Here is a 26,662-nt window from a genome sequence, read left to right on the forward strand (position 1 = left end):
CTTTCATCTGAAATAGAACAGTACAGCACATTACAGCCTTTGGGCCATGATGTGGTGCCGACATTTTAACCTACTCCAAGATCAATCTAATGATACCTTCCCACATAGCCCTCCATTTTTCTTCCATTTATGTGCCTATCTGAGAGGATCTTGAATGTCCCTAATGTATCAGCCCTTACCACTTCATCTGGCAGCGTGTCCCGCAAACCCACTATCACAGTGTTAAAAAAAAACTACCTCTGACATTTTCCCTGTACTTTCTCCAATCAGTTTAAAATTATGCCCTCTTCTGTTAGCCAGTTCCACCCTGGGAAAAAGAGGCCCGAGTTCACTCTGTCTGTGCTTCTTTCCATTTTATACAATGCAACAAATCTCAATCGGGATTTAGCAATTCATCTCCAGGTCACAGATACTGAATTCTACAAAGGGATAAATGAATGAAATCACATCTTTGAAAAAAAAACAATAAAAGCAAATTTCCCAAAGCTGTGGAGAACAACATTTAACACACTCACATTAATCTTTGTTAATCTCATAACCTAATTTTCCAAGAATGATACTTTACATAATTAATGGAATGGTTTTTGAGTCCATGCATTATTATTTCTAGTGCCTAAGCTGATTCTTTAAAAATATTGCAATCTGCATAAGTAGAATGTATACACAATATCAAATGAATCACAGTAAATCCTTAGAGGATTTAGCTATGCTTCATGATTTTTGGCATACAGCTTTAGACAACTTCAACATTATTTACTGGTTTTAATCATGTCTTGTTTCTTTAAGCTTACCCAAGGAAAATATTTCCCACAACAGCACTCCAAAAGACCAGACATCACTCTGAGTTGTGTAGATTTTATCAAATATAGATTCTGGGGCCATCCATTTGAGTGGCAGCCGGGCCTGCAGAGAATCAGAATTAAGTTTATTATCACAAACAAGAGAGAAGCTGCAAATGCTGAAATCCAAGCAACAGACATGTTTCGAGGGGGAAGGAAGGAGGAAACGGGGGGTTGGAAGGAAGGAAGGGGAGGGGGGAGGAAGGGGGTGGAGGAAGGAGTTGGGGGGGTGGAAGGAGCCATTAGCGGAAGTCTAGAAATCGATATCCATGCCGTCGGGTTGGAGGCTACCCAGATAGAATATAAGGTGTTGTTCCTCCAACCTGAGTGTGGCCTCATTGTGACAATAGAGGAGGCCATAGATTGACATATCGGAATGGGAATGGGACATGGAATTAAAACGAGTGGCCACTGGGAGATCCCATTTCATCTGGCAGATGAAGTGTAGGTGCTCGGTGAAATGGTCTTCCAATCTACGTTGGGTCTCACTGATAAAGTTTAATATGTGTTGTATGTGTTGTGAAATTTGTTAACTTTACAGCAGCTGTACAATGAAATACATGATAAATAAATATAGAGAAAAAAATCTAAAATATATGTCTTTTAAATAGTTAAGTTAGAAAAAAATAAAGAAGTAGTGAGGTAGTGTTCATGCCTTCACAAGACCAAAAATCAAAAACTGAGTAGCTGGAAGAAATGTTATTTTCTATGATAGAAAGTTGGCATCTTATACACTTACATCTCCCTTTCGCAGATAATCTGGATCTTTGTAAATATCACGAGCCAGGCCAAAATCACAGATCTTTACAACGTTGTTTCCGGACAAGAGGATATTTCGTGCTGCCAGGTCCCGATGGATGCACTGAATTAAAACAAAATATTCACAAGCTCTGAAACAAATTAATTTTTTTGTATTTGCAATATTTTAATTATTACTGACAGTTTTTTCTGTTTTCTTCTGCTCCCTCTTACAGTATGGCCAAAACTTATCACAGTGCTAGTCTCTGTTAACATTGTTATACATTTAGTGTTCAATTAGTGCACTGTGTTAGCATTGCTTCTGTCATAAAAAAGATTTCCTTTCCTTTGGGCTCAGCCTAGAATTTTGCTTTCTGGGTGACCATTTTGAAATGGAGATCTCTAGGCCACTCCAGACCTATTAGAGGTTTTTCAGGGATCACCTTTAAAACCACAAGAACTAACATGAAATATCAGCTTGATTCTTGTGAGATTTGGTTCATTTGCTAGCCATAAGCTGTGCAGAAGAAGAACAGGCAATCATTCGCTGCTTGAAAGTGGCATGAAATTACACAGAATATTGAGAATTTTATTTGACGAAAATTCTTATGTGTGACATAAAAGCAGGCCATTTGGCTGCTGTTCACACTCTACCTGAGTTAGCCTCTGTTTCACTGGACAAAAAGCGGTACAACATAGGAACAGGCCCTTCAGTCCACAATGTCTGTGCTGAACATGATGCCCAATTAAAATGAATCTCATCAGTCTGTACGTAACCCATATCTCTCCATTCCCTGCATATTTATGTATTTAACAGCCTCTTAATCACAACTGTTGTATCTGCTTCCACCAATATCTCTAGTAACCAGGTGCCTACCATTCTCTGTGTAAAAAAAAACTTACACAAGTGATGCACCATCAATAACTCTGAGACTTAGGTTAAGGTAGGCTTTTATTGGCTGGAAGAAAGTACAAGCAGCAAGTGACCATCATACAACATCCTGGAGACTGAGGAAGGGTCTGTGCCTCCAATCGCCTTTATACCGGGGTCTGTGGGAGGAGCCACAGGAGCAGTCAGCGGGGGTCTGTGGGAGGAGCCACAGGAGCAGTCAGTGGGGGGGGGGGGGGGCCTGTCCAGACAGGTATATGTAGTTCACCACAACAAGACCTTTAACCTTCCCCTTTTCACCTTAAATGCATATGCTCTACTATTTGGCATTTCCTGGGAATATAATTCTGATTGTCTACCCTATCAATGCCTCTATCAGGACTCCTCTCAACCTATCACACTCCACAGAAAGCAACGCAGATTTTTCCAACCTCCCCTTATAGCTCATGCCTTCTAATCCAGATAACACCCTGGTAAACCTCTTCTCTACCATTTCCAAAGCTTCCACGTCTACCCTGTAACGCCATGATCGGAACTGCTCTCAATACTCTAAGTGCAGTCTAACCAATGTTTTATATGGCCATCTGTCTCATCTCAACCTTTCTGCAATTCTTTCCATTCCTTCATCTCACAAGCAGTCAAGCAGGTCGGCGTGGTAGGACAGTAGTTAACGTAACACTATTACAATGTCAGTGACCTGGGTTCATTTCCCACTACTGTTTATAAGGAGTTATTATGTTCTCTCTGTGACTGTGTAGGTTTCCTCCCACTTTCCAAAGACAGGATGGAGCTCCCAGGATTGGACACCATCTATTCCAGCAGACTCAGGAGGAAAGCAATCAGCATAACCAGAGACACCACACACCCCGGCCACTCCCTTTTTTAAATTTTATAATTTTTTTTTGAATTTTCAAATAGTTACAGAAGGAAAAAAAAATTATCAACCCTTCCCCCTTCCCCTTAACCCCTCCCCCCTAACATATCCCTGTAGAAAGAGAAAAAAAGAGAGAAGAAAAAAGAAAGAAAGAAAGAATGCCTGGATATCGGAAGATCCCCACATGCTCCACGGAGTTCATAATAGCTTTAGTATATATATTTATTTCTTTCCCCAAATAACCAATAACTTTATCTTCGGAGCACCTATATATTTAATCCTATCTTTTGAAAATAAGGGCGCCAAATTTTCAGAAATATTTCATATTTATCTCTTAAATTATAAGTAATTTTTTCAAGTGGAATGCAGCTGAAAATTTCATTCTTCCAACGATCTATACTTAAGTATGAATCCGATTTCCAAGGCCACTCCCTTTTTGACCTGCTGCCTCCAGCAAAAGGTTCAGGACACTAAAAGCCAGAACAAATAGACTGAGGAACAGCTTCTACCCCAGAGCCATGGCCTCCATCACACCACTCCCACAGAGCAATGACTGAAACTGTGAGCACACACATGCACACACAAGGACTCAAATACTTACACTAACGGCACTTTGTGCATTACTGTGATATTCTGGCGCTGCTGCAACTTATTTTCAGCTACTTATCTATTTATGCTACTTATCATGAGAACCTAGCAATTCTCATGATAGTAAATTCCACTGTCCAATGAGGCAAGGCTTCATTGCTGTACAGATGGATCATTTGCTGTATAGATATGTGTAGGTTCTGCCCTTCCCCTACTCTTCTTCATCTGGTTAAAAGTTGGCACTTTTACCTGGTGAATTGGGAGCACAGATCATTCAAATTATTTAAACTTCAACACCCTCACTGCTTGATGAACTCCCATGTTAGTTGTGAAGGCACAAGGTACCAAAGAGAGTAAAGCAAATGAACAAAGAACAAAATGCTGGAAGAACTCAGCTGTTCAAGAAGCATCTGTGGAGGCGGAAAGTGCAAACTGATACTTTGGGTTGAGACCCTGCATTAGGACACAGTAAAGTGAAAACTGGGATTTAGCTTACTTTCCTTGAAGCCAAAAACTCCATGCCCTTTGCCACTTGGAAACTGTAACAAATCAGGTCTTCCATGGCCAAGGGCCGTTTGTAGAGGTCTTCACCATCTGGAAAACAGATTGAGGATCAGCATTGTATTCAGCCTAGAGTGATGCAATCATGTCATAATTAAATGCTGTACATCATATCAATATTCCATTTTGGCAGATCCTGCTGTAGATATGTATTTCAGGATCCAAATTCGGAAAAGTGGTACCAAACTGAAGCAAAAGGCATTGGATTGTCACCGACCCATTTGTAATGTGGACGCAGACTGAGTGGACCAGAAGACACAGATTTCGAATGGGCACGTTAACTATTTATTTAACAATGAACAGTGAAACACTAAGCCGGCCAAACAACAGAAGGCACAATACTAGACATTCAGTCAGCCTTAAACTTAACAGGTACTCCATTAAATCTTCCCAAATTATGAGATTGAAGAAATAAGCATTCTACAAATGGATTCTTAACTAAGTAAACGCAACGCCCTTTCTCAATGGTCCTTCAGCGCTGGTCATGATTTCAGCCTGAAGTGGGCCCTGGGGACGAAAGAAAGAGGCTGGTTCATCTATCTGCGCACGCCATATCTTAATTCAGTTTAAGATAGTACACAGGGCCCATATGTCCAAAGATAAATTGGCGCATATTTTTCCAAATATAAGCCCTATTTGTGACAGGTGTAATGCAGAAATGGCTACTCTAACACATATGTTTTGGTCATGTGTAAGTTTAAATAATTTTTGGAGGGATGTGTTTGGAATATTATCTAAAGTTATAGATATGGATGTACAATCTAATCCACTTACAACAATTTTTGGGATTATTCCGGAGGAAGCAAGCCAAGTGTCTGCTTCTGCCCAACATGTGATAGCTTTTTCAACTTTACTGGCTAGGAGAGCTATTTTGTTACACTGGAAAGAATCTAACCTACTGTTTTCTATTGGCTCTCCTCCATTATGTCATGTCTAAGCTTGGAGAAAATTAGAAGCCGGACATTTGATACATCCTTTAATTTTGAACAAGTCTGGTGACCCTTTATTCAATATTTTCACACGATTTAATTTATTTTTATTTATTTATTTTTCTTTATTCTCTTTGGGGAAAATCCTTATCCATGAAGGTTTGGAGATGACTGGAAGGATGTGTTTTGTTTCTCTCTCTCTTTTTTTTTCCTAATTTTATCCTCAATTGGACTGCCCAATCTTTCTTATTCTTTCCTTTTTTTCTCTTTCTTTTTTTTTGTTTTTTGTTTCAGTTTAGTTAATGGGTTTTTTCCCCTTATCAATAAAATTTCCAATCTTTGTTTTTATGATTGGTATGAGGAGTTGTGGATTTTTGACCATTGTATATATAACAGCATAATATTTTACTTATTTGATTTTGATATTATATACTTTTTGTTTTTACTTTTGCTGTTTAAATGTCTTTTATATTATCTACTTGTTAAACTCCTCTTCCGATTTGTATATTCTTTATTTGGAAATCAATAAAAAAGAGATTGAAATTGAAAGAGTTTGGGCCTTCCCCACATGCTACTCTTATACCCAGAACCAGAAACCGGTTCCGCGGTGTACAAGGCAACCAAAGGGAAAGAGCGGCTTCATCCTTTAAACGGGCCAATCAATGACTGACTCAGCGGAAGCGGATTTCAATATGATAGCTCCTCACAGGACAGCTTTGTTCAAAAGTTGTTCCACAATAATATAAATGCAGTCTGCTGATTGGGCACCTCAGGGACTGGAATGCTTTGTAGATAATAGCAATCATATTTTAATTTGAAATTGTAAATAGTTTTGTGGACCCTTGATTATTTAATGTATTTTTGGTAGTGAAAAAACTTTTGTATATTTGTAAAATAAAGTCTTGTTTTCTTTTTAAAGCCCAACAGGATGTTTTGATTTTTAAGCAGGTCTATTTAAAACCAATCGGGGATTCACTTTTGAAGAGGAAATGCCCCACTTGTATAATAAACTACTCCTGTGATAGATTTTTAATAGTTGCAACAGATTAACGTGAACAATAATGGCAATTGAATTATTCCCAAAGTAGCACACGAGGAAGGAAGATGGATTTACCTTCCTCTTCCTCTTCTGTGTCACTGTAACTCTTATCTTCTACAAATCCGGAACTCGTGGAGCTTCCTGTGCTCGCCACACTCTCCAGTCTACGCTTTGTGCTCTCCAGGATGTCAGGGCTGGTCTCATCGCTGAGTGTCTCAGGCTGGCTGACATTCTTCTGACACTGAAAATAGACAGATTCCAGATTTAGAGACTCCAGCAAGGCAGGTGTATAGAATAGATGGAAATTGGTGATGAGCTTCAATGAAAATCATCCAGAGGTGGACCAGCTGAAGGTTCCTCACACGAAGCAATGCCACTTGATTTGAGATCCAAGGCAAAACCCATCGTTTAGATGCCTGAGCCGTTTGTTTTTATAATTTTTTTCTATTATTCCATATTAGTCCAGGTGGACTGTTTCTGTTCCTGATTATGTGATTTCTTGTATTTGTAAAAAACATACAACTTGAAGCAGATGTCATATAGCACACTCATAACATCATCAGTTACATTCTGTTATTAGTTACAATCCAATGCAACTGATATTAATCAATTTTATTGCAAGTACCTGCTTTATGTGAAGATTCAATACTATTGAATTAGCCAGTGTAGTGCTGAACATAAGTCTTTTGCTGTGTTATAACAAAATATTTATTAATTGCAAGTTTTGGGTTGTTAATTAGACCATCATCTCTCAGATTATATTGAATCTTGCTCTCATTCTCTCTTGCAGTACCTTGATTAAAATGAAATCATTCCTTTTGTTCCTGAGGTAGTTGGACAGATTTCCATACTTGCAATATTCTACAATTACCATCAGAGGTCCTGGAGGGAAAAGAAAACATAACGATCAAAAATGCATTTTTGAGAAGTCAGCAATGGTACATCTTTTGGGAATTTTTAATGTCTGTGTGTTTATATAAACATGCCAAAAAATGAGGATTGGATTAAAACTGTCATCTTGATTATGAAAAGTTAATTTGGGCTGGGAAACATTTCTTCCTTCTGGATTGATAGATATGCTTGAAGAAACATTCATATCAGACAGCATGCAATGTGCAGGGTGGTACCACTCAGTACCCAAGGTAGAGAACACACATTAAAGTTAAACAAAAAAACAACTGCAGATGCTAAATAAAGTATGCAAAAGTTCAGCAGTTGGGCAGTGTACATTGAGAGAGCGACAGAATCAACATGTCAGACCATCAAAGCCTGCCAAAACTATGCAAACACCTTTGCAATTCTAAGGAAGGTTCATTGACCAGAAACATTAACTCTTCCAGGCAACATACACAAAATGCTGGAGGAACCCAGCAAGCCAGGCAGTATCTATGGAAAAGCAAAAACAGTCCAAGTTTTGGGCAGAGACCCTTCACCAGGACTATAAAGGAAGGGAGAAGAAGGGGGGAGTTTTCCCCTCTTTCTTTCCAATCCTGAAGAAGGATCTCAGCCTGAAACATCGACTGTACTCTTTTCCATAGATGCTGCCTGGCCTGCTGGGTTCCTCCAGCATTTTGTGTGTGTTGCTTTGGATTTCCAGCATCTGCACATTTTCTCGTTTGTCATTACCTTTCAGTTTTTGACTCCACAGATGCTATTAGTTTAGATAACACCCAGTTGGTTGCAATGAGCTGTTAGATATTCAGGACTTAGAGTGTTTAGCAAAGTATTCACTTCATCCACTAATCATCAGATCTGAATATGAACTGTAGATTAATTTTTAAATGTAGCCCTGAACAACGTGTTCCTAAGAGCAATAAACCACCCTTAATTGGAAGTCCAGACAAAGCTGATTTAAAATTAATTTGGGTGGTGTGTGTGTGTGTGTGTGTGTGTGTGTGTGTGTGTGTGTGTGTGTGTGTGTGTGTGTGTGTGTGTGTGTGTGTGTGTGTGTGTGTGTGTGTGTGTGTGTGTGTGTGTGTGTGTGTGTGTGTGTGTGTGTGTGTGTGTAAAAAGAAGGTGTGAAAGTTATATGTAATTCAAAGAAAGCATTGTTGAAACATTGTAAATATAGAATTGTTCTTTGATCTTTAGCATATAAAACGTCATATATCGTTGGATCGAGTAGGCCTGTTCCTCTGAAAGGGTCTCAATATGATGCCTGCTGTGTCTCACTTAGTTGAATAAAAGATGACTTCATGTGTACCAGGTACTTCTCTCCAGTGACTTTATTCACATGCCATGAGCCATGGTACCATTTACGTAATAATAGTCGAATTCTTTGGGTAGCTATCGTAGTGGAAGAGGTGCAAGAAAAGCTAATCATCCCAATACGATGAGCATCCTTTAGTTTTGGTTTGTGCTGTGGATGTTTAACCTTACTTCCAGATAGCAGAATGAAACCAACAGTGACTCAGAATTGGCAGAGAGCAGAGCCCTGTTTATGTTAACTCTATGCAGAAAAGAGTACAATTGCCTCATGCAGCTGCCCCAATGGGAGTTTGCAGAGAGGAGACAGTCCATTTGTCCTGTCAAAATTAAATGTGTTAGCATAACCTTCTGCATTGGAGCTTCTATCACATGGGCTGGCCACCCATACAGCAGCTCAAACATTTGATAGTTGGCTAGGCTACACTTCCAATTTAGCTGACTGTCAAAGTTGTCAAGTATTTTAAAGTCTTTGAAACTTGATAATATTCAAAGTCTATTAAAATGATTAAAGTAATAAGAACAAATAAAAATGATTAAAAGTTAATAAAGTTGAAACAAAATAATCTACGAAAAACCTAGCACGTCAATTCATTGCTGCAGAAGCTCTCCATTAAAATTGAGAGAGAATCTGATCCTTCGGAGCTCTGGCTTGTACATAGGTTGTACTAGCTGACACCCAGCAATGATGAGTTTGGGTTGCAGTTGTGAGAAATTCTAACACACTCATCACCTACAACTTTGGCACATCCATATTGTTGTGCAGAGCTTAAAACTGATGTCATTTTTGTAGAGAAGTGTCAGTCGCCAAATGATTAATGACAATATTTCCCAGCAAAAGTGGATCACAGAGTGGCAACTCAGCAGTAAAATGCCATGTTAGCAGATGAATTGATCCTCTAGCTTGCTGGAAGTCAAAGGGGAAAATTAAAGTATTTCCTCTTGACTGAAAATTTATTCCTTCCAATAATATCCTTAAATTATCGTAGTTATGATCTGCAGGCATTAGTCATTCTCTGTCTCCTCCTGTTACAGTAAGTGGCTATAGTTTATGTGTGTGCCTAGACAGTGAACAGTGTTAAGATTTTGTACCATGAAAGCCTTGCATCCAGTGCCACACTTAAGCATATTCTAAAAGGGATCAATGAATAACAATCAGAATGCCTAATTTTCAGCTTTAATGTTAGCCCTTTGCTACTGGTTCTGTCCTGTTGGTATACTAGGATTAGCCAACAGGAATAGTCCTTTTCCATAGCAGGGGTGCTGTTAACTTGAAAATAAAAATTCATTATCTTAATAGCAAATAAAACATGTTTATTACAGAAAACAGATGAAGATATATAATGAATTGTAAAGTTGAAAGAGAATAATGTAATTATCTGAAAGGACAGCATTTATCTTTTGGGAGAGGGCAGAGGTTGTGCTTAGCTGCATTGTTCTTGCATGGAATTGAAATAGACTGATGGGCTGAATGGCCTGAATTATGCTGTATCATTCCATGTGATACATAAGTTGTAAAAATAATATTCATTCTAAAGAATGCATGAAGCAAATTTATTTTGATTTTTATATAAAAAATATTTAATACTGGTAAATTCAAGTTCCAGATAAAAGGATAGTAATTTGATCCTGGTTTGTTTCAGATGTAGGGCTGAAGGGAGTAGGGACAGTGGGAGAAGTAGGATGTTTGTGATCTGGTGGAGCAGGGAGATGCCTTTATGCTTCTCCTGGATTTGCCTGAAGGTTAAACTGCAAAAGGAATGTGAGGGACTTACCCGTGTAACTTACCAGCTGCAGGGGGTTTCCACAAGCCTGAGTGACATGGGCCCACTGCCTAGCATTGCACACAGGGTGACCTGATTAGTAAAATTGGGTCCTTCAAACTGGGTCCAAAAACTTGAAGAACTGTTCCACAATTTAGCTGATGTGCTTCACACATCTAACCGCGACTCTTCCTCCATTATTTCTGCTACTCTAGGTGATCAGACTGACAGGAGATGCCCTACTTAATGCGGACTCTCTCTCTGAATGATATTCTTAACAAATCAAAAAATAAATCTTGCTGGAAATTCAGGAAGCAATGTTCTTAATTTAAATTCGTAATTTAAACTGAGATTGAGTCTTTGACACTGTTTAATTTTGTAAATAAAATACTTTGTCTTTGAGTGTGTCAGGAGCATCCATTATTTAGAGCTCTCATAAAGCAAACAGGGAGCTTATTGCTTATGCTAACATAAAGAAAATAGAATTGTGGATTCATTTAGTGGGGTAGACCATTGAAATTCTCAGTGCTGATTGATTCGAAAGAACATTAGAGCTATTTCTGCAGAGAGAGGGAGGAATGTTGTAAAGAAGCGGGAGCCGTCAAAATTCACTAGTGGTTTAGCAGATGCTGTAAGCTTCAGCCCTTACCTCCAGGCTTGGTACAGGCTCCAAGTATGTTCACTACGTTTAAATGGTGGCCGATGTGGATAAGGATTTTCAGCTCTGACATAAGTGCTTTACACTCGTTGGCAGTAGCCCCCTCTGTTGAAGAGTGAGATTATAGTGAACAAGCACAATAAACACAGTGAACTCATCACTTCCAATAACAAACACTTGAAGTTAAACAGAATACCGTGTACATGAAATTTCAAAGAATGCATCAACAGTGTGTGAGGATGCTAACAAATAAATATTAGAAAGTTGTTATTTATTTTGGTGGTTTTTGATCTCTGTTCACGTGACCCCTGAAGTTAGCATGGCCAAGATAGTGAAGGGTTAACCCTAGGCCCAGTGTCAGACCATACCTGTTTTAGCTGCTCATACTCAGTGATGTGCTTTTTTATTTGACTGTTCTTTGTGGAAAGGGACTGGAGGAGCCTCACCACATGATAATGAGGAAGTGGTTGCAGGGCTGGGGAAGGGGTTGTATTGTATGTCCTGGTGTGCATTAGTGCTGGATAATTCAATCACCTTGTTGCAGAAAGTGCATTATAACAATACAGAAAGTAGTTGATAGTCAGAAGTTATCTACTATCTACTTCCACTAACAATCTATCTCACAAATACTGCCATTACTTTTCTACTGAAGAACTTCAGTTGTTAGAGAACTCTACAGATGGCATTAAGGACATTCCTTGGTTAACTTAGGTCTGATTTTGTCCCTCTGTGAAACATCTCATGCCAAATTGGAAAATGAACTGTATCTCTTCCAAAAAAATTTGGAAATGATTGAGGCTGAAATTCAAGTTGGATCTTGTGACATCCCATTGAAAGCCATACCTGTAACCTTGTACAACTCACAAGGCTCCAAATGAATACACACTATTGTGTGAATTTCTGATGAAAAATACCATTGACTAAAATAAACCTCAACACAATAGCTCTTATTTTATGAACTGTGAAATATAGGAATCTGAGATAAATAAGACTTACAACATCTGAAGCCACAATACTTAATACTGACTTTTAAAATGAAAGGTTAAGGTACAGCAGATTAAATAGACAATGTTTAAGGGGCCAACAAGTATCTTGTTTGAGACTCTATTCCTGGTAAATTCGGCAGTGCATGAACCCATCATCTTGTCACATTGCCACGTGGCCTTGTACAAAATGAAGACCTTTCCTCCACATGCATCACCATAGCAAAACAGACAAAGAAAATTAGGTAAGCCTAAGAGTAGGTGTTGGTCCAGGCCTGTGATCAGCAAAGAAGTGTTGGGGAGGGTCGACTGCATGGGTTAATTAGCTTGGGGGGGGGGGGGTGGAATGGTAAGTTTCGACATTGTCATTGGATGTTAGTGCAGGATAAAGTAATCAAGGACTTCAATATTTGGGGGTGATGGGTTTCTGGTCAATTACAGGATTGATTATCAAGAGAGCAGATTTTGCAGCGTAGAAGTGCTGGTAATGACCTGCTGAACAAGTAACCCTCAGATACCATTATCAAAATTGGGAGAAGGATGTGATTGCATTAGGAATGCAGAGGAGATTTACCAGTAAGTTGCCTAGCTTGAAGGACTTTGGTTCGGGGAGATATTGGACAGGCCTGCCTTGTTTTCCCTGGAGCAAGGAGGCTGAGGTATAGAAGTATATGCACAATTTATATATACTAAGTGCATATACAATTTGTTGTCTTTTGCACATTGGTGGTTTGTCCACCCTTGTTTCTGTGCAGCCTTTCATTAATTTTATTGTGTTTCTTTGAATGTACTGTGAATGCCTGCAATCTCAGGGTGATATATGGTGGCATACATGCACTTTGATAATAAATTTGCTTTGAAGCTTGAAATTTCAAAATGCAGGAAAATGGAAATTGTGTAGATGGGTATGGGTGTGATAGGCTGGAGGGCCTCTTGTGCTGTATGATTCTAAAACAGATTGGCAATTCACTTCCTCATAGATGTGAGATCATATTTAGTTGGAAAAATGAAACAGCCACTCTGCTGCAAAAGTATTTTTGGGCCACGGATCTCTTGGCTATGCTGAGGATGTGAAAGTTGCAATACAGATATCAGATTACTTCTAACTTTGGCCATACAGGTAAGTAAGCTCAAAATTTTATATCCATATGTTAGGTGATCTGATTTGGAGCAGAGACAACTAGAGCTTTAATCCTCCAGTGCATTCAATGGACAACACAGATAAAGTTTATGTTCCTAACTTGTTATTTCTGATCTGTGAAAGCAGCATCAATCACTGCTGGGGGGAGGAAATAATTTTGGCACAAGGAAGTGCGTTGGGATAATCAATAGATCCTTGTTACTGAGATAAAACAGACTACTCATCAACTTTTTTAGCCAGAATGGCCAACTTCCAGTACATATTATTTTGAAGAATTACTTGTTTCAACTTTCTACCATTTCTTTTGCAAAGTCAGGATTGCTAGACATTACAGTTAATATATAAGTAGTTATAAAACTAAGAAACTGTGTGTGAGGGATGATGTGGCGGCTCCATTGCCAAGTAAATTTGGAGCAGAAATCAATATTAGGAGAATCAAAGATTAGGCAGTATTGGCAGGAAAGTGACTTTAGGATAAAAATGATGCAGGAGAAGGCACAGCAACAGAATAGCCGACACTCCCTTCTAGTTCTTATAGAACGTTAGGGAAGATTTCTGGTCAATACTTCATTCATGCACTAAGCGAAAAAATTGGTTAATGGTAGGATCCATGACATAAAAAAGGTTGGGAACCCCTGCTGTTGAAGAATCTATACAATGGGAGTATAACTAGATAGGCACGGAGTTATTTCTTTGGTTGTCCATTGGGAGCCGAAGTAAAAGGCAGCAAAAAAAAAAGTGATTTCACTGCTTTGCGTTCCCTGCTGAAGTTTAATTTCATTCAATTCTGAGTCTCCAGTGTTAAAAGTAAATCAATTGTTTAGTTCTATTAAGAAGCTCTGAATGACAAAAATGTAAAAAAAAAGCATGCCACACAGTTTTAAGCTCCACTGTAGATTTGGACAAGGCGAAAGAGCAGCATTCCTTAACATTTGGGGGTGCAGCTTATGTCTGATTTGTAGCTTAACATTCTAGAATGACTCATTTAAATACCTAGAAAATATTAGAACTGCCTATAATCAACAGCTAATTTTAATAACTGCTGTGCCTCCACAAAATAACAATTTGCTGAGGTGCAGAAACATACCTTTCAGCATTTTCACTGCCACAGTTTTACAGGTTGATGACTTATCGATCCCAAAAGCAGATGCCTCCACCACTTTGCCAAATGCACCAAGTCCCAGTGTTTTGCCTGTGGTTAGGCATAGAAATAGAGTCAGTTAACAAGAGTCTTTTTGGATTTGCCTGAACAAAATGGCACGATTCAGCGCAAACTATCAGATAATAATGAAAATGAATTAAACTCTGCACAATAGTGGCCTGACTCCATAAGAAAACAGACAATATTAGTTCTTTTACAGGTTGTAACACAGTTCGACACATTGCCATCATCTGAAGAAGAAGCCAAGGAATGAGGGTGAAGCATTATGGTTTTTACCCAGAGCAGACACTGGATACTTGCTCAGGGTTTGGGGCTGAGCTTCACAAACATCAGGATAGAATTCAGCCTCCTGGGGAAGCAATTGCCAGGGGGCCAGTAGGCTTTATTATAAGATCATAAGATACAGGAGCAGTATTAGGCCATTCAGCCCATTGAGCCAGTTCAGCCATTCTACCATGACTGATTTATTATCTCTCTCAACCTCATTCTTCCTGTAATCTTTCTTTCTTTTCAAATCTTTTTATTATTATTATTATTATCCAAAATAACAAGAGTACATCGAAGTAAATAACACTTACAATGTCTCAAAAGGGAATAAAAAACAATATTAAGGATTGAAAAATATGGTGACACAAAAAAAAAAGAGAAGAAAGAAAATCCCTACTAAAGCAAGAAAAAGGTGAGGAAAAAAAAAGAACCCATTAGGTGTTCAACCCCGGAGTCATGCGTCATACAAAAAGCTTCTAAATATCAACATTAAACCGCCAGCAAAAAAAATTTATACCAAAATTTACAATTAGATGGTGGAGGGAATCTATCAATAAAATCAAATGGTAGTAACGAGCAAATGAACCCCATCTTTTCCTCCCTGTAATCTTTCATGCTCTCAGAGAATCCTGCTTGAGGACTCCCAAGCCCCTTTGCACCACTGATTTCTAAATTTGCTCGGTTTATAAAAAGTAGTCTGGGCCTTTATTCCATTTACCAAAGTGCATTCTATACACTTCCCTACACTCTACCCCTTCTTTGCCCATTCTCTTATTCCGTCCAAGTCCTTCTGCAGACTCTGTGCTTCCTCAACACTATCTGCCCCTCCACCTATCTTTGTACTGCTCACAAATTCAGCCACAAAACCATCAATTCCATCATCCAAATCAGTGTCATATAATGTGAAACTAAAACTAAATGAAACACCGTTAGTTGCTCCTTGCTAAGAAAGGGGGAATCCCAAAGACAGAGACGGTGAGAAAGAACAAGACCATATGCCAACAGTAGGAAGGAGCAGCTGTAGAACAGGGGTTAAATTACTGAATGAGCAATCCTGAGATGTGGACTAACAATCCAGAGAAACACACACAAAATGCTGGAGAGACTCAGATAGTTAGACAACATCTATGGAGGGAAATGAAAAGTCAACGTTTCGGGCTGAGAACCTTCTTCAGGACTGGTGATGTTGGAAAAACTCGTTTCATTCTCTAATTGTCCCAGGAAGGAACTTTGCCAGATTCATTCTGGTGAATGTGATTCCAGACCCACAACAGTATGGTCGACTCTTATATGCCCTCTGAAATGGTCTAGTAATTTATATCATAATTCTACTTTGCTGCTGCACATTTCAAAAAGTCAGTTCACCACCACTCAGGTATAGACAAATCAGCCCAGGCCTTGTTAGCCTTAAACTGGAAGGGCAGATGAGTTCCAGCAAGTAATGGATGGGTGATGGATTACAGGAAGAAGGAGAACTTGGGAAAGGCTGTGCTAATGGAGGAAGCTCAAACGAACCAAGGTTTCAAACTCTAGATCCAACTGATGAATGTTTTGAAGGAGAGAGTATAAAACTAAAGGCATCATAAGAAACAACAAAGAGTCCACTTTAATTTAATTCATATTACACTTACCAAGCTTGAGCCTGTCTCTGGGAAACTCCCATTTTGTGCTATCATACTGGAAGTGTTCACACTGCTCATCTAATGGCACCTCATCTGGATCCATTATAATTGACAAATACCCTGTTTTAACATCTGCGCTGCGTGGCTGCAAGAAATAATGGGCTGTTGTCAGTTCACATCACCAAAGTGTTGCCTGCATAGCTCTTGTGTTCTAATGGCTAAAAGCATCAACTAGCTTATTAAGAGGGTAAAACAGATCAGGGAAGTGTCACCTCTACCCTGTACTGAACTAGCTAATGTACACCAGGTTACTAGAGATGTGTCTAAACCCTCCCCATGACTCGCCTGACTGGCTAAAGTATATTAAAAAAAGCCCCAGTTTTTGACACACATAAACCAGTTTGTAACAACTATTTCTCTTAAATGTTTCAGCTGCCCTTCAGACAAATTTATAGAGAAATTAAAACATGTAGGGTTAGGAACAGTCTAAGAAATGCCCCTTTGACTTTGTGCTGTAAAGCGTGGAAAACATGTTTTTAATACCACTTTGATAAGTTGACACCTTACACTGAAATGTGAAGAGCAGGAATATATTTCAGGATGTCTACCAAAGTAATGCCACATGTCGAGGACTCATGTCAATGGAGGGATGTCCACAGAAGGTGGGAGAGGTATGAGAACAAGAATCTTTTCATGAGAGGTATGAGAATTTTTTTCTTTTGTTTTGCATTGCACAAGGGCTGCTAAAATGCAATGCTGTGCACATTTACTAATGTCAATTTCTTGCCTCCTCATTCTCGTTAGAGGCTGGCAGGTCTGCCAGGAATATTGTGCTTCATGGTTTGAAAATTCATGAGCATGGTACAACACTGGGGTGACTGAATGATCAGATAGGCTTAAAAGGCAAACTTCATCACCAAAGCAAAATATTTATGTCATTAACTCAAGAGGTTCTGCAGATGCTGGAAATACAGTGCAATACACACAAAATTCTGGAGGAACTCAGCAGGTCAGGCAGATCTATGGAGGGGAATAAACGGTTGACATTTTGGGCCAGGACCTTTCAACACGACAATGTCTTGGTGCAAAACATTGACTGTTTGTCCCTCTTCAAATATGCTGCCTGACCTGCTGGGTTCCTCCAACATTTTCTGTGTTTTGATTTTGGAATCAGAGATGGACTGTAAAGATATGATACCTGAAGAATTCCAGCAACCCAAGGAAAGTTCAAACTTGCAACCATGTGCCGGCTGGTACAACTCTGGATATTCCACAGTACTTTAGAGACAATATGCATTTTTTAAAGTGTTGGCATTAGGAAGCGTGGAACAAAAGCAAAACTCCACAGATGCTATAAATTTGAAATGAAAACAAAAAATGTTGCAACTCAGGGAGCAGCTGTGCAAAACCAAATACTATAAGATATGAAAGAACATTAACCAGAAACATTAATGTTGTTCTTCCTGGATGCTGCTTGACTTGCTGAGTATTTGCATCATCTTCTGTTTTTATTTTAAAAATTATAGCAGTCAATTTTGCACAAGTTCTCACAGGCAGTAATGAAACAGATTACTAGATGAAGCTCAATTCCAGATAATGCAGGGGACTCCTTTCATGGCCCACCTGAAGGTAGCTGTCTAACAAAGAGTTGTATTGATCTCCTAGTTCTACACTGGTGTATCAGGCTATCACATACGTGCACGTTTCTGAATTGGCAGTTGAATCTGAGATTAACTGACTCAAATCCATCAATAATTCCTTCACATAAACAATGGAATTTTATTATTTCAAACCACAATGATTCACTGCTTCACAATTATGATTGCATTACTGCTCGTGACTAGGGCTGATTTTATACACAGACCTCTCATGTAAGTATTAAATTTATGGAATGTTTGTTTAGATTCTTTTAGTAGAAGTAGTTTCAGTTCCACTTTTCCTGAGGGTAGAACACTGGTCAGAGCTTGCACATTATAAACAAATCTGCGATGAATGTAATGGTAACATTTCAGACATAGTGATGTAGAATTTCTGAGGGGAGGTTGATACTTGATCAGTAGCAATGATTCCTCAGTCACATGAATTTTTCAATTTTCCCACGTGTGACATTTTGATCTCTTAACATAAATTTAACATGCAGAAAGGTTGCTCACCTTATTGAGTTTCCGAATAAAAAGTGTGAGTAAAAGCCAGAAGAGTGTGGCTGCCACGCCCGTGCACACCAAGATGATCAGCTCCAAGTTGGACTTTTCTTCTGACCCTAAAATGGAAATAAAAAAGAAGTTTTAAAAAAAAACTTGTCATCTTTCGTGGAAAAGGTTTCAATGTTCCTGTGGTGTCAGAGGTTGTGTGTTATCTACAGATTCCTCTGTTGTGATGAGTGTCGAGGAGATCTAAAGAAACAGAGAAGTTGGAAAGACTCATCTGGCCAGAGAGCAGCTGCAGTTCGAGAAACCGAGCCAAGGTTTCAGGTCAATGATCTTTCCTTGATACCTGATGAACTAAAACATTGCCTCTATTTCTGTCACCACAGATGCAACCAGATAAGCTGCACAAACAAAAAAGGGAGGTAAAACCACAAAGAAAAAAACAGAATAATTATAAAATACATGAAATTGATATAGAATTTTATGTACAATATTCAGCAGATAAACAAACAGCCCATATTAGCACACATAGCACTAGAGCCAGATCTGCACCACCCTACTTCCTGTAATTAACGAATTGGTCCTGTTAAATATCGCAACTAACACAGAGTGGTCAGAAACTAAACAGACTTGAACTCCACACAGCCATGGTTGTTTACTTCAAGGAACTCCCCAGTATGGCTCAGTAATCCTCTACAGACAACTGCTACAAACCCAGAACAGTCAGTTACATGACTTGTACTTAACAACATAGTAAGCTTCAATCAACAGACAATTCTTTACATGCATTACCAAGAACATTACAGTTTGGTTTTTAATCTTGGAAATCTCACCTAGAACAGATATGTATGCTGAGATTTCCACTGTTCCCTTCTCATTTGTCGCCTTGCATTTGTATTCTCCTTCATCATCATGTTCAACTCTCTCGATGATCAAGGTTTTGTTTCCTGATTCCAAAGTTATGCCTGGGTTTAGAAAGGAGGCAACATTTCTGTGTTAATCTTCTTTATTTTGCGACTGAAGTTTTGCTAAAGTGGTAATTCAAGTTAAATCAAGTCACTTTTATTGTCATTTCGACCATAACTGCTGGTACAGTACATAGTGAAAATGTGACAACATTTTTCAGGACCACGGTGTTACATGACACAGTACAAAAACTAGACTGAACTACATAAAGAACAACACAGAGAGAAAAAAAACAGCTACACTAGACTACAGACCTACCCAGGACTGCATAAAGTGCACAAAACAGTGCAGGCATTACAGTAAATAATAAACAGGACAATAGGGTAGTAAGGTGTCAGTCCAGGCTCTGGGTATTGAGGAGTCTGATAGCTTGGGGGAAGAAACTGTTACATAGTCTGGTGTTACAAAGTCAAACATGAACACTTTATTCCTGGCTAAAGTTTGGTTACTTTGGCAAAGTATAGTATAAATAAAAGCTGAGAGAGAATCAGATTTACAGTATTCCACATAAGGAAGTAAAATAATTACTCGATTATTTGGATAATGGGACAAATTAGAAGATTTCCCAAGTTCAGCCACAGTCCCAAGGAGTCAGTGTGGAGGAAAGCGAGTTTGAAAGAACTGAGCAGGGGTGTTCGGCACATTTCACTGTCACAGTTCCCAGGAAGACATTAGATTGCATAGAATAAGAGACCAATATAAAAAAGTTGGGTTTAAGTAGAGTGGCCATTGTGAGAGCGGGTCAGTTTTGGAGTGGGAAGTTGAGGCTTTGGTGAAGAGAGGCGCAGGCAATGGGCGGATGTTTGTTCATTATCTATTCTTTCCTTCTTTCTTATTGTAAATTTCCAGCAGTGGATTTACCAAACAGGATATTGGAATGCTCCTCTAGTAGGATGTGGGAAGGCAGGGAGTCCTTTCATCTCTCTGATGACTATGCCTGCAAGAAGTGTATCCAGCTGCAGCTTCTAACAGACAGTGTTAAGGAGTTGGAATTGGAACCGGATGAACTCCGGATCATTTGGGAGGCTCAGAGTTTGATAGACTGGACATACAGAGAGGAAGTTGCAACCGAGGTGCAGGACACAGGTTACTGGGTGACCATCAGGAGGGGGAATAGTCGACAGGCAGCTAGTACTGAGTATCCCTGTAGCTGTTCCCTTCAAGAAAAGGTATACTGCTTTGGATACTTTTGGTGGGGGGGGGGGGGGGAGGAAATGACCTAACAGAAAAAAGCCGCAGAAGTTATGTCTCTGGCACTCTTGGTTCAGAAGGGGAGGGGGGAGAAGATGAGATCTGTAGTGATAGGGGATTTGTTGATTAGTGGAACAGAAAGGAGGTTCTGTGGGCGAGAATGAGATTCCCAGATGGTTTGTTGCCTCCTAGTTGTCAAGGTCGGGGACACTTAGGATCGAGTCCACAGCATTGTAGAGTGGTAGGGTAAGCAGCCAGAGGTTGTGGTCCACGCCAGTACCAATGACATGAGAAGGATGGGTTTAGGGAGTTAGGTGCTAAGTTAAATGACAGGACTCCCAGGATTGCTACCCATGCCATGTGCTGGTGAGGACAGAAACAGAAAGGTCATAAGGTTTAATGCATGGCTAAAGAGTTGGTGCAGGAGGGAGGGCTTCAGATTTTTGGATCATTGGGCTCTCTTCCAGAGATGGTGGGATCTGAACAGAAGGGACAGTTTGCACCTGGACCAGAGGGGACTAAAATCCTAGCAGGAAGATTTTCTAGTGCTGCGTGGGGGCTGGTTTAAAACAGAGTTTCAGGAGGGTGGTAACCTGAGCACTCAGAATGGGTGGTGGAGTGATTGTAGAAAAAGATGTTGTTAAGTCAGTGATCAAAAGTGGGATTAACGTTCTGAGCTCCATACGGCATTGTGCAAATGTCTTAGGCATGCATACTGTATAATGCTAGGATGCCTAAGACTTTTGCACAGTACCATATTTGGCAATGTGGAGTGGAGAGTGAGTTTGTAAATCTGGCAGGAACAAAGGATTTTGGGAATGGTGAGAGCGGTCCACCACAGGAGGAGTGTGGGAGAGGTGGCTGAGAAGGAGAGCGTGGGTGCAAACACAACTGGCATTGAGATAAATGATAATGAGTCTTTTGATTCTAAACAATGGTTTATTGATCATTACAGCATGTCTGTCCCCTCCGCTTTTCCCAATCATAAGTCTCATCTCCCTGAGCCCTTGTCACTCTCAGTCCACAATAGAGACCCACATCAAAAGCATGTTTATCCATCACTCACGTGTGTCATGAAATGTGTTCTATATTTGCAGTAGCAATTCAGTGCAATACATAAAGTTACTACAGTACTGTCAAAAAGCCTTAGGTACCCTAGCTACAGTATATATACATTATGTGCTAGGACTTTTGCACAGTACTGGATTCTTTAATGCAAAGAATATTGTAAAAAAAGGTGGATGAGCTTAGGGCATGGATCAACACATGGAATGTTGACATTGCAGCTGTTAGTCTCAATGGCATCTCAATGTTCAGGGGTTCAGGTGTTTTAGATGTGATAGAGCTGGAGGGATTAAGTAGGGGGAGAGGCATTACTAGTCAGGAAAAATATCGTGGCAGTGCTCATGGGTAGATCTGAGGGATAAGAAAGGTATGACCATGTTAATGGGGCTATGTTATAGACCACTCAAAGAATCCTTAGGATTTAGAGCAACAAATTTGTAGAGAGATTGGAGACTGGCAAGAAACATAAGGTTATAATAGTAGGTGATTTTAAACTTCCTGCACATTGACTGGGACTTCCAAACTGTAAAAGGGCTGGATGAAAAAGAGTTTCCCTAACGTGTTCAGGAAATTTTCCTTAATCAATACATAGGAGTCCCAGTGACTGAACGTGGGATATTGGATCTCCTATTAAGGAATGAGACAGGACAGGTGACAAAAGTTTGTGTAGGAGAACACTTTTCATCTAGTGATCGTAATGCCATTAGGTTCAAGGTAATTATGGAAAAGGATAGGTCTGATCCTTGAGCTGAGATTTTAAATTGAAGAAGGGCCAACTTTGATGGCATCAGAAAGGATATAGCAAGTGTGGTTTGGGATAGATTATATTCCGACAAAGTTGTATTTGGTACTTGGCCATCAAAAGAGAAATTTTGTGAGTGCAGAGTTTGTATGTTCCTGTCAGAATAAAAGGCAAGGATAACAGGTTTATGGAACCTTGGTTTTTCAGACATATTGAGGCCCTGGTAAGAGAAAAAAGGAGGTGTATATGCAGGCAAGAATAAATGAAAGACTTGAGGAATATAAGAAATGCAAGAGAACAATTAAAAAGGAAATCAGGAGGGCAAAAAGAAGGCATGTGGTTGCTCTAACCTTTTCAACCTTTCCCTATAACTCAGGTCCTCAAGTCCTGGCACCATCCCTCTAAATTTTCTCTGCACTCTTTCAATCTTATTTACATTTTCCTGTACGTAGGTGATCAAAACTGTACACAATACTCCAAATCAAGCCTCACCAACATTTTAACCAACTTCTATCAAACATCCCAACTCCTGTACTCAAATAAACTGGCTTAGTATTGCAGAGCTCTCCTTTTCATTAACCCTGTCTATCACCTCACTTCCCTTCTTTCTATCTCTTGAGAGCGTTATTTGAAATAAAGCAATAGTTAGAAATAAGAACATCCAATGAAAGCACTGCATTTGGATACTAACACTAACAATCAAAATATTGAGCCTATAATTTGTAATGCTTCAGCAACCCATCTCTTGCAATACAGAAATGATGTAGATCTGTTTATTTTTTAAGTCTGTAGCTTTCAAGCTTTATAGATATCTGCTTCTTCTCTTTTGAGATAATGGTAGCTGCTTGTGCAGAAAGACATTCTGTTGCTTTGTTCAAGTGCCAATGTTTGTACTTGGACCTTGACAGTGACTAATAAATTAGTGGTGTTGGTTGGATCCGGTGAAGCCAGCTCTGATCTTGTTCTCAACCAGTGCCTGCATTTCCTCAACATGCAATTGGCAAGAGGTAGAAGTGGATAATAATGCAAGTTAGAAAAAGCCCCAGGTTATTATTACTTAATTTCTCATTTGGAACAAGTCATCTCAAAGTGAGGGAAAGGCAATTTCTAGAGAGCAATCAACACTGGAAAAGAGAAGTCCTTCACGTCACATAAACTCCCACTTTCTAGGTTCAGAAATGAGCAGCGGTGAAGCAGGTGTGCCTACCGAACCGTACCTCTACAACATTTGCTTCATCCCAGTAATCTGAGCAGAGAGGATCCCTCTCTTCACTTAAGTATTTGCTAATATTTTGGACAAATAGTTGTCTGTCTACACAGTATCCACGGCATTCACTACCCAACCCTACTGTATTCCCATGCCACATCAAAAAACTCAGTCCTTCTGAAAATCTCACATATGTGAAGGTCTCCTGCCACTCTGGTGTGCTGTTATATTGAAAAATCTTGGAAGAACAGGGTGTCAAAGACTATGGGGAGAAGGCAAGAGAAAGGAGTTGAAAGGAATAATAAATTAGCTGTGATGGATTTGGAGAGAATACTCGAAAGGCTGAATGGCTTAATTGTGCTCGTATTGTCTATGGTCTTACTATTCCAATTCCACAGAAGAGTTTAAACCTAATTTGAAAAAACAATTGCACAAACTGATGAGAATTATCAGTGTAAAACACCAATTACATTCAGTGGCCACATTATTAAGTTCCTCCAGTACCTAATAGAGTGGCCGCTGTGTATGGTTGCAGTCTTCTGGTGCTGTAGCCAATCCACTTCAAGGTTCAACATGTTGTGGCTTTGAGATGCACTTTTATGCACCATTGTTGTTGAGTACATCTGCTCAATCTGCAACAAGCAGGATTTGCTGGTGGCCAATCATTTTAACACAATCCCCATTCCCATTCCGATATATCGTTCCATGGCCTCATCTTCTGCCATGATGGGGCCACTTTCAGGTTGGAGGAGCAACACCTCATATTGCATCCAGGCAGCCTCTAACCCGATGGTATGAATGTTGTTTCTCTGACTTCCAGTAACTTCACAAAAATTCTTTTCCCCTCTGTTCCCTCTTCTTCAATTCCCCACTCTGCCCACTTAACTCCTCCTCACCTGCCTATCATCTGCCCCGGTGCCCCTCCTCCTTCCCTTTCTCGCATGGTCCATCCTCCTCTCCTATCAGATTTCTTCTTCTCCAACCCTTTACCTTTACCACCCATCACCTCCCGGCTTCTTACTTCATGCCCCCCCACTCCCCACCCACCTGGCTTCACCTGCATCTTTCAGCTTGTCCTCCTTTACATCCCACACCTTCTTATTCTGGCATCTTCCCCCTTTTCTTTCAGTCCTGATGAAAGGTCTTGGTCCAAATGTCAACTGTTTGTTCATTTCCATAGATGCTGCCTGACTTGCTGAGTTCCTCAAGCATTGTGTATGTGTTACTCCAGATTTCCAGCATCCGCAGAGTTTATGTTGTAACACATGGTTAAATTACTGTCGCATTCCTGTCAGATTGAATCAATCTGGCCATTCTCCTCTCACCTCTACAATTAGCAAGGCGCTTTCATCAACTGAACTGCCACTGATTGGATTTTTTTTGTACCGTTCTCCATAAGTTCTAGAGACTGTTATGCATAAACATCTCAGGAGATCAGCAAGCAGTTTCTGAGATACTCATACAACGTCTGGCACCAACAATCATTCCACGGTCAGTCACTTAGATCACATTTCTTCCCCTTCCTGATGTTTGGCCTGAACAACAACTGAACATCTTCACCATGTCTGAATGCTTTTATGCATTGAGTTGTTGCCGCATGATTGGCTGATTAAATATTTGCATTAACAAACATATAGATGTACCTGCTAAAGTGACCACTTAGTGTATATCTACCTACATAAACACCTTATATACATTATAAATAGTCCAGTTGCAGCCCTGAAATCCCCAGAGGAATTTAATTTAATGTAGAAATAATTTAACGACACTAAACATTTTATAGCCACACCACATGGTAGTTTACAGCAGTGTGGCTAATAGAATCGCTGTCTCACAGCTCCCAATGACATGGGTTCAATTCTGTTTTGCAGTGCTGTCTGTATTGAGTTTTCATGTTCTCCTTGTGACCTGGATTTCCACTGGGTCCTTTGATTTCCTTCCACGTCCCAATAACGCGTCAGCCCATTGGTAAGCTTTGATTTGCAACCAGTATGGAGATAAGTGGCACTATGGAGGGTGGGGGGAGTTGATGGGGAGAATATTAAGAGATTAGTGAGGTAGTTGTTTGATGGTCAGCATAGATGTGGTGGGAAAAATCTGTTTCCATGCTGCCTGTTTTATAAGGGAAAATAACTTGCATATATATATACTTTATATCTAATATGATCCTAGCACTACTTTTCTATGTGTATGCCACAAGAAAAATCTTAAATCACAAGGTGCACATATTAGCAAATATAAATAGAAATTCATGTGCAGTGTGTTTGCAGTATCTGTTCTTCACTGCCTATGGGCAGGATTCTGTACTATAAAAGGGATTACAAAGTAAAATATTAAAATGAAAGGCAAGTGTCCTGTTATCCATCCAAACTGATTCAGGAATTCCATTCCTTTCTGTGTGTCATTCAGCCACTGGATCCTGTCCTTCAACAGTCCAGGAGCAGGAGTCGGCTATCTGGCCCATCGAGCCTGCTCCACCATTCAATAAGATCATGGCTGATCTGACCATGGACTCATCTCCACCTACCTGCCTATTCCCCATAACCCTTAATTCCCCTACTATGCAAAAATCTATCCAACCTCGTCTAAAATATATGTTCTGAGGTCTGTCAAAACATCTTGGCAGGACGCAGATCACCACCAGTGGAATTAACCTGCTGACACAAAATCTGGGAGATTCCTTGCTGTCCTTGCCAGAGCGAGGAACTGACAAATGGGCAGGGCACTGGTGAAGGGATAATGCAATATCACTAATTTAGCATATGGCAACCAACTCTGCAGGTGTGGCCATAGTAATTTCTGTTCTTTTCTCAGATCTCCAGGATCTACTGGTGTTTTGATTTTTCATTGGTCATTTCAATGTTCCACCCCTCAACGTTGTCTGTAATCCAAGTGTCTCTTCACTGTTTCTTGGTACTAGACAGAGAGAATATTTTATTGCCTTCAGATAAAAATCTTTTTATAGTTGTTCTGGGTGAAGTTAGAAATGTAGCAGCTTTTGATCGAGGCCTGACATTGAGCTCTTTACTTCCTCGTCCCTTCACGTCACCAAGTTTTATTCCTTAACTCCCCAGTAACTTATCCTG

At 39.8% G+C, this 26,662-nt stretch overlaps 1 protein-coding gene across 1 annotated transcript in view; it reads right to left on the reverse strand.

The window, feature by feature from the left end:
• Window positions 1-26,662, reverse strand: part of kdrl (kinase insert domain receptor like) — a 188,459-nt gene that overhangs the window by 29,096 nt on the left and 132,701 nt on the right. Inside the window, exons 15-24 of the mRNA XM_073058013.1 lie at window positions 19,239-19,370; window positions 18,412-18,518; window positions 16,268-16,403; window positions 14,295-14,399; window positions 11,075-11,188; window positions 7,251-7,339; window positions 6,533-6,698; window positions 4,425-4,522; window positions 1,579-1,701; window positions 792-903 (exon numbers count right to left, since the gene is read on the reverse strand). Of these exons, the coding sequence (XP_072914114.1) occupies window positions 792-903; window positions 1,579-1,701; window positions 4,425-4,522; window positions 6,533-6,698; window positions 7,251-7,339; window positions 11,075-11,188; window positions 14,295-14,399; window positions 16,268-16,403; window positions 18,412-18,518; window positions 19,239-19,370 (1,182 nt within the window). The remainder of the gene's footprint in view (window positions 1-791; window positions 904-1,578; window positions 1,702-4,424; window positions 4,523-6,532; window positions 6,699-7,250; window positions 7,340-11,074; window positions 11,189-14,294; window positions 14,400-16,267; window positions 16,404-18,411; window positions 18,519-19,238; window positions 19,371-26,662) is intronic.

The sequence above is a fragment of the Hemitrygon akajei genome, chromosome 10 (assembly GCF_048418815.1).
Source record: "Hemitrygon akajei chromosome 10, sHemAka1.3, whole genome shotgun sequence".
Lineage (NCBI taxonomy): Eukaryota > Metazoa > Chordata > Chondrichthyes > Myliobatiformes > Dasyatidae > Hemitrygon > Hemitrygon akajei.